The 8,535-nt window shown below is 42.4% G+C and overlaps 1 protein-coding gene across 1 annotated transcript; it reads left to right on the plus strand.

Moving 5' to 3' along the window:
- The first annotated feature begins 559 nt into the window (after positions 1-559).
- clic1 (chloride intracellular channel 1) lies at positions 560-7,740 on the plus strand. The gene is made up of 7 exons (XM_070984927.1): positions 560-695; positions 977-1,044; positions 2,347-2,456; positions 2,775-2,900; positions 3,266-3,372; positions 3,797-3,978; positions 4,125-7,740. The coding sequence occupies exons 2-7, from the start codon at positions 1,003-1,005 to the stop codon at positions 4,284-4,286; spliced, it is 729 nt and encodes a 242-aa protein (XP_070841028.1). The 5' UTR covers positions 560-695; positions 977-1,002; the 3' UTR covers positions 4,287-7,740.
- Positions 7,741-8,535: the final 795 nt, after the last annotated feature.

An 8,535-nucleotide genomic window follows, 5' to 3' on the forward strand; every position in this document is an offset into this window, starting at 1 on the left:
CAAAGTTCAGAGAGATTCCCCGAACTCAACATCTCTCAAAAGTGGGAGATTTTCTAAGGGAGTCTGGGGACTTTCTCCCCGGATGACACAAGATCAAACTGCAGTTACTGTTTTTTTGTAAAAGTTGACAATTTTACCATAACTTAAATTTTTACTCCTCTAAGAAAATAGCGCAAATTGGGAACTCAATGGAAACAAACACATTTGTGTTCACAAATATGACACAAGCGCAAACAGACAGTTTATCAAGTGTCCGCTCACAAAACAAAGCTGTTTCTTAAGGGAGTCTGGTACTTTCCTCCCCGGGTGTGTGTCGCATCAACAGTGTCCACACATGATTAACAATTAGATGTGCTTCCTGTCGCCTGTGTGCGTGCGTTGAGGATGCTGCCTCTGATTTAAGGTGTGGGGACATACCTCTGCACACCTATTGGATGAAGGCGTCTTTAATGCAAAGTATGTGTTTTGTTTCCGAGCACTTTTTCTTCTTCTTCGTGCGTGCGTGCGTGCACCTCCTCCTCCTCTCCTCTTTCATTATTTGCAGAGAGCTCAACCCGTCACGCGCCACCAGGAAATGGAGGAGCTCTGGTGATGAGTGTGTCGCTGCAGCGGACTGACAGACAGACAGCAGAACTGGGAGGGGAAACGACCAGCAGGCAGCAACAGGCGTCAGCGACAACTTCCAGCACTCTGAGGTCGGCTCTGCAGGCCAAAATTCACTATAACTTCACATTTTGAGCTCTAAATAAGCCCAGATTTGCTTTGTTAAACGTCCGCGCGGCTCGCGGAGCTGCGACGGCGTGTCATTTGTCATGTCCTCACCGGGATTTGTAGCGGAAGATGGGCTTGGCTGGCCGAGCCTCAAACTCGCCTCGTTTCTCGCTCAGAAAATGTTAACTTTGTGCTCTTACTCTGCTTTATTTTAACTTGCTTGTGTCTGTTTCCGCTTTTTTTTTCTTTTCTTTTTTTAAAAAAGGGGGTCTCGTGCAGCAGCGGGTGAAGATGAGCGACGCGAATCAGCCCAAACTTGAACTTTTTGTGAAGGTAAGCGATTGAATGATGGCTTCAGTAAAAGAAAAAAACCATCACACGCAGATAGCAACGACAGTTTCTGACATTAATTTATTCAACAGCGGCTTTCGAGGCTCGTTATCGCATCAATTCATCAGCACTCTCAGTGTATCTTTACTACAAGCTGATTACATCTCTCACACGGGCCGCACATGGGGGCTTAGTGCGTCCTGTGTCTATACATGTCAGCTCGACCACCTCTGCTGACCCACTGGGCTTATAAATGACAGTAACACTAATCTAATTAAATGCACGTTAAGATAATGGGCAGCCGACTTTAATCTATATTTAGTATGTTGGTCAGGCAGGTTAATCTCATGTTCCTTGAGCCAAAAACATGCTCCAGTACAACCAGTTTGGCTCTCCCTGCCTCCCCTCAGGGTCTTACACAAGTTGCCATAATGATTCCTCTGTATGAACATGTGCGCCACCCTCTACTTTTTTCTTCTTCAGGGGTGAAAGATGCTGTTGTAACTTCTCTAAACCCCGGTTTCTAGTGGATCCTCAATAACACTTGATAGCCTCACATTAACAATATAAAAGTACAATTTCACATTGCCCTTGGTAATAGAAAGTAAGTCGTCGCCCGATTTAGCGTAACTGCCCTCCAGTTTGTGCTGTTCAGGCCGCAGCACAGACAGAATGACTGAACGTGAAATATGGTTTCCTGCAGTTATACAAGGGACATTTTAAAGCTCTATCATCATTTCCTGAGCGGCTTAGAAGCTCTACACTTGAATGCAGGAGTGACAAACCGTTCGATAACCAAAGATGCTTGGTTTTTAATGTACTAAAGCAAAGAAAAGAAGCAAATCTGGACGTTTGAGAGGCTGGAACTGCACAAGGTTTGTCATAATTGCCTGAAAAGTTTTCTTAAATGATAATTAAAATAGTTTCTGTAGATTGGCTAATTGTTTCACCTTTAATCCCGTGGTCCACGAAAATGTTGTCCAACCAGCCGTCCAAACCCTTAAGATATTTGATTTTGTTATCCCATAGAGCTGAAATGATTAATCGATTGGTTGGTTGACAGAAAATTAATGGTTTCTTCTTTTTTTTTTTGAACTAAAAATACATTACTTTGTTCCAGCTTGTCAATCGTGAGGATTTTGTGCTTTTTGTGTTTTGGACTGCTGGTCCGACAGAACAAGACGCGTCACGTTGAGCTGTTGGAAATGATGTTTTTTCTTAAATCTGTGACATTTTCGTAGACGAGATGATGAAGAAACTGTAACAGCGGTATTCATGTTCGTTTTCTCTGTGTTTGTGTTCCAGGCGGGGAGCGATGGTCAGAGCATCGGCAACTGTCCCTTCTCCCAGCGTCTCTTCATGGTGCTGTGGCTGAAAGGAGTCACTTTTGATGTCACCACAGTGGATATGAAGAGGTGAAAACACTGGCCTCACACATGCACCCTGCGGGTTTCTATTGGCACAGCAGAGGAATGTCCGCCTTCTGTTTTGCTCCCTCATGCGCTGTGCAGTGAAGGAACGGGCGACGTTTCATTCAGATATCGAGTGTTAACACATATAAAGCCGCTCTGGTAATGGTCTTAGTTGCAAACATGAGTAATTTCCTCTGATTTCATGTTTTTTTCCCCCTCATTTTCCTTTCTGTCTTCCCCCTTTCTTCCATCTCTCTCCTGCTGGTAAACCCTCCGCCTCTTTTGCCGTCTCCATCGGTCTTTATGTCCGTCCACTTATAGGAAGCCAGACATCTTGAAGGACCTGGCTCCGGGTGCCCAGCCTCCCTTCCTGCTGTACGGCAGCGAGGTGAAAACCGACACCAACAAGATCGAGGAGTTCCTGGAGGAAAACCTCTGCCCTCCGAAGTAATCACCGGTGTTTTTCAGGAGCTGAAACGATCAGTCGATCAGCAAAAAATTAATCAGATCAGCGGTTTTGATAAAATGGCAAACGTTTCCTCGCTTCAGCTTGGCGATTGTGCTGATAGTAAATGGAATATCTGTGGACTTTGTGGGGTAAAACAAGCATTTGAAGATTTATTCCTGAGCTTTTTGGCACTTTTCAATATTTTCTGACACTTTTCAGACCAAACAATAACGAAACAATAGTTAGTTGCAGCCCTTGTGTTTTTTTGCTGTCACCCTACTTGGTCTAAGGTCTTTACAGTTCACATTTCATGCACATTCATGTGAAGTTTTGCTCGTGATGTGACAAAACTCTGTTTGTTCAGGTATCCCCGTCTGGCTGCTCGTAACCCAGAGTCCAACACAGCGGGCATGGATGTTTTCTCCAAATTCTCCGCCTACGTCAAGAACTCCAACCCTCAGGCCAATGAGAGTAAGTGGATCTAATACTTCAAAATGAGAAGAAGTACCCGTCTTTTCAATAGAGCAAAACTCCTCACTGCATCCGGGCTTTGATTTTGGCTGTATTTTCTGTAGCAGCACCTTCTGTGCTTACTGTGACGGACAGAAAACCAGCAGGGAGCGTCCTTGTTAATAACATTATGGTCTGAGCTGTTCTGCCTCAGTGCACACAGGTCACCTGCTGCTCTCTGCGTCTGGGTGATCCCGTTGGAAATGTCACTGCTGTTGTTGTTCGTTTAATCTGCTATTCTTTAAAAAGGAATTCGTTCAATCGTTTCAGCCTTTTAAACAATAAAAAATGAATTGCATTAGTCTGAAATCAAGGCAGCAAACCATCGTTTTAGCTTCGAGTGCACTCTGTAGTTGAATATTTCTGTGCATGCACGTGTGCTCAGATCTAGAGAAAGGTCTGCTGAAGGCACTCAAGAAGCTGGATGACTACCTCGGCTCCCCGCTTCCTGACGAGATCGACGAGAATAGCGCTGATGAGGTCACTTCCTCGTCCCGCCCCTTCCTGGACGGCCAAGAGCTTACTCTGGCTGACTGCAACTTGCTGCCTAAGCTCCACATCGTGAAGGTAATCTTCTCTGTCAAGCTGTGCAGCATGAGAGGCCCGGGATGGATAGATTATAAGACTGAGTCCATGTTTTTGTTGTGAAACTGAAGCATCCAGCGTGGTGTGTTGAGGTGATTGCGCCTCTCAAACCCTTTGTCTCTCACCAGGTGGTGTGTTTAAAATACCGCAACTTCAGCATCCCAGAGTCACTTACTAACCTGTGGAGGTACCTGAAGGCTGCGTACGCCAGGGAGGAGTTCGCCTCCACCTGCCCGATCGACGAGGAGATCCACATCGCCTACTCCTCTGTAGCTAAAGCTCTCAAGTAGGAGGACAACGGGACACACAAGTCATGAATACACCAGCAGAACAACATGCACAAACACACACGTTTACTCACCTACACACACCGAACAGTCACTCTGCAAGCAGCGCGGTCAACATGTGTCTCAAGAGGCTCTCAGTGCATCTGTAAAGTAGTTCCTTGCAGCTTTAAGTTGATGAGTCAATATAGCTCGTTTACTATTATTAATTTGGTTTTAGGTTTGCTTTGGAGAGGTTTATTCATGTGGTTTTCCTAAAAGGTGGTGGGGGGGCTGTTTGTTGGCCCCGTTCTTCAGTTTACGTGAGTAAGAAAACAAGGAAGTGCAGGAGTCAAATAAGCCGATGTAAAAACAAACGCATGCACAGAAAAAGGCAGCTGTGGGTGCATTTCTTATGTTAACAAGCTTGTGGACTGCCCACACGCCATCTGAGTTTTCCTGGATATTCAGCTCTTCTGGAAATTAATGAGCTTGGGTTACTTGTTGATCATGTTGCTTGCAGACACACACACACACACACACACACACACAAACTAAAACTAAAACTACAGCCTCGCTTGTATACAGTTTCACCATCAGTAGATACACACTGTAAAGTTGGAAATGTTCCCTCCTTGATGCCGTTTGCTATAGTATATTCTTGATTTTTTTTATTTTTTTTTCGCGGGGGGGTAAATTCAGACACATAGCTGCCTGTCAGATCAGACTTTCACCAGTACCTTGCAAGCCTCGCACAAGCTGATTCACCTCTCATTTTCAGTCTTGGTACTAAGGAAATGGGTGGTTTTATAGTGACAAACATGCACACCAGCATCAGCTCACCTGCCAAAGTGTCTTTTGTGGTTTCTCTGTAAACACAGATGCTTCACATTGACTTCATTATTTCATTGCCGAGGAAATGCAGCCTTTAGCAAATAAGGATTACAAGCCAACTTTTATTATAAATGTGATGGTTTCTTATTGTTCATAGAGCACCTCAGAGAGGAAGCGGGTGCTTTTCCTCGGCCTGCAGACCAGGTCTCGCTATAGGCAGGCAGAGCAGCAAACAGTTACAGAGACAGGAAGCTATTTCAATAGACGAGGGCTTCCCCTTTCTGTGTTCCCACAGCAGGCGTGAAGGATTAGTCAAGATTACCGAGCTTGTTTGTGATCCGCAGTCGGGGCCCCTTGCCAACAGTTTATGTTGTTCTGCCTGTCATGTATGAAGGATCCTTGTTAATGTCATATAAAAGTGTGAGATCTGGTCGTGGTTGCGTTGAAGTCGCTGTGAGGCTTTTGTGAACTGCTTAAGTGCTCCACTGAACGCACTTGTTTTTACTCCACCGGTAGCTCGAGGCACGAGGCCTGCTCTGTAGCATGGGTGAAAAAACCAGCAGGAAGTTAAATACAGACATGTTTACAATGAAAATGGCATGCGCAGCTGTAGCTTGTAGGCTGTTATTGATTAAAGAATAAGCCTGGTGATATTCTGTATTATTGTCAACAAAGAGCAAAATCAACCGCATGTTGCTTCATTCAGCCCATTCAGTCCCACTGAAGACGTAAATCTTTAAAAAATGAGCCACAAATATAAACTCACGTTGTTGTTAACGAGATAGTAGCTTTCTGAAACTGCAGAGTGGTGCAGTTTTTCGCAAACGTTGCTCAAACAGGAGTCAGGTTACAGCAAACGGACGCTTTCATTTGAAAACTATTGGCTGGATGGCTTTGATGTTTGGTTCGCATGTTCACATTGAATCTAATCATGTCCCGCTGAGGAGGCCTTGTAATGCCTTTGGTGGTCCCATAACTTCATCCAGCACCATCACCAGGTCAAACTTTTAATACATCAAACACTTTGGTTTGTAACCAAATACATCTAAAAAAACCATTCCCATAAACCTGTACTAGCCTTGTACCTGTGCTTAATGCTAATTAATGTTAGCATGCTAACGCACTACACTAAGGTGATTAATACATACCTGCTAAACATCAGCATGTTAGCATGGTCAGTTAGAGTATGTTGCATCCTGACATTAGCATTTAGCTCAAAGTGTCACAACTGCTAGCATGGATGTTTTGGTCTTTTCATGCGATTTGTTGACAATTAGAAACATTTTTAATACACTGCAAAAACTCAGCTCTCAAAAACAAACAAGCAAAAAAAAGGGGGGGGGGGGGTATTGCTTAAAATAAGCAAAATTATCTGCTATTTTTGAACCAAGTAAAACCGTCTACTCTCAAAGAATCCACTGTTACCTTAAAAGTAGTACAGCCAGACTAAAAAATGTATCTGGATACAAAGAAATTCTGACTTTGATCAAACAGCTTCTTCTGCTCTAACTGGTGAGAAGATGTATCTTGTCTGACAAAAAAGCAAATTTGCCTTGAATTTAGATATTTTATCATACTTAGTTTCAGTTTTTGTGGCTCATCACTTGATTTATTCTTAGATTAAAAATGTTGTGTGCTTAGTGAGTGCAGGCTGTCAGTCTGCCAGTAGGATTAATCAGCTTGTACGTTTGCTAGAAATTCTCATAAATGTGACTTGAAATTGAACCGCTGGGAAGAACTGGAACCAATACAAAGATGCCTTGTCCGCCTGTAGTACCAGCTTGTGTTGAGGATTTTATTATTTTCACAGCACTATGCAAATGAACATTTATGGAGGCTTTGCAATTAAGACTGCATTTATACAGCAAGATGGCCTCTTTATGAGTCATGTGTCTCAGACCAGGATGGAAAAAAAGGAACCTAAGTGCAATTTAAAGTGATTATAAAGACAATTTTGTACACAGACTTTGATTTTATTAGACATCCAGTGTGAGCACAGCTGGTTATTTTCCCACATGATTCTAATCACTCATGTTAAATCCGTGCTTGATGAACTGTTAGGTGGCTAATGCAAGTGTTGATGAAGGAGATGATGCTGTATATTTTACTTGACTGAATTGTTGTGGATTTCATCAGTTTTCTAAAATGGCCAACGTTCAAAGGGATCGTGTCTGAGTTATTTCAGGGCTGAAATCATTTCAGTGCTGATGTGTTTCTGACTTTTTCACTTCTTACTGTAGGGCTTGATACAATTTCAGGGACCATTTAACTTGGTATATTAATTCAAATGTTATTTTCATTAGTTTGTTTTTCACTTCAGTCTTGTCTCAACTTTTTTTTTTTAATCTTCATGTACATTTCTTTTCTTTGTTATGAGACCCATGTTGTGCTTTTCCTGCCATTTGCATTTCCCTACATATGTCTTAGCCTTTTTATTTTTGTCTTTTTTTTTTAATGCTGCCATGTAGTACAAAGCAGTTGCACTTGAAAGTCCACCGGATCAAAGCAATGGTGTGGACACTAAAACAGTAGATTTAGATCATCAATGAAGACAATCAAACTAATAGCACAGCTGAAATGTATTTCGTTCTTTGAAGCTCTTACAAAGATACATGTATTAATATCCCAATAAAAAAATACCTGACATAAAATCAGCGACAGTGTTTTTACTTTTTAACCATCATTGAAAAAGGTGCAAACAAGCCGTACACTCGAAGCTTAGACAGCAATGAATATAAGCATGTTGACAAGTACTGTAGTTAAAAGATAAAATGTGTACATGTACATAGCAAATGCATCTCCTCAGTGTGGTTAAGTTGTATTTATATCATTATCACTGATATGTGGCCAACCTGGGGTTATTCTCCAAAATAAAACTGCACTGAGTTTCAAAGCAGCTGACAAAACAGTCACACCTCAGGAAACATTTCTGTTCTGGAGCTTTTGCCCATTTCATATGCGAATGTAGATGCTCAAATGTCAAATGTTTTCTGACTGTTTTAACAAGTTTTTGTGCAAAAGTTCATTTTTGACCTCGGAAACAGGAGTCGACAAAACAATCTCTCGTCAAGCTCTCTTCAGCTGCTGCTCGGGAGCTTTCTGTCGCATCACGTGACCATCATCTGCAAACTGTCTTCTGTTTACAAGGTCAAAAATGAACCTTTGAACTTAAACTTTTATTGAGAGTTGATGAAGCTCATGTGATCGAAAGCTCCAGAGCGGCTTCACAGTGAACCTTGAGGTGAGTCAAGAATGAACTTTGATCTAACTTTAAAGCCAAAAATGGCCCATAATGTAATCATGTCCTGATGAAGATCATGTGGTATGAGTGAAAGCTCCGAAACAGCCACAAAATGGACCTTGAGCGGAGATATATTTTGGTATCAGTCTATTGTTTTTTAACAACGATTTGCTGTTGTTAAACTGTCCCATGTTTTGGATG

Source organism: Chaetodon trifascialis, chromosome 17 (assembly GCF_039877785.1).
Source record: "Chaetodon trifascialis isolate fChaTrf1 chromosome 17, fChaTrf1.hap1, whole genome shotgun sequence".
Lineage (NCBI taxonomy): Eukaryota > Metazoa > Chordata > Actinopteri > Chaetodontiformes > Chaetodontidae > Chaetodon > Chaetodon trifascialis.

Excerpts from the sequence above, each read along its gene's own strand:
- clic1 (XM_070984927.1), top strand. The coding sequence starts at position 1,003 with ATGAGCGACGCGAATCAGCCCAAACTTGAACTTTTTGTGAAG. Across the intron at positions 2,457-2,774 it reads ACCACAGTGGATATGAAGAG|GAAGCCAGACATCTTGAAGG; the intron begins GTGAAAACACTG and ends GTCCACTTATAG. Across the intron at positions 2,901-3,265 it reads GAAAACCTCTGCCCTCCGAA|GTATCCCCGTCTGGCTGCTC; the intron begins GTAATCACCGGT and ends CTGTTTGTTCAG.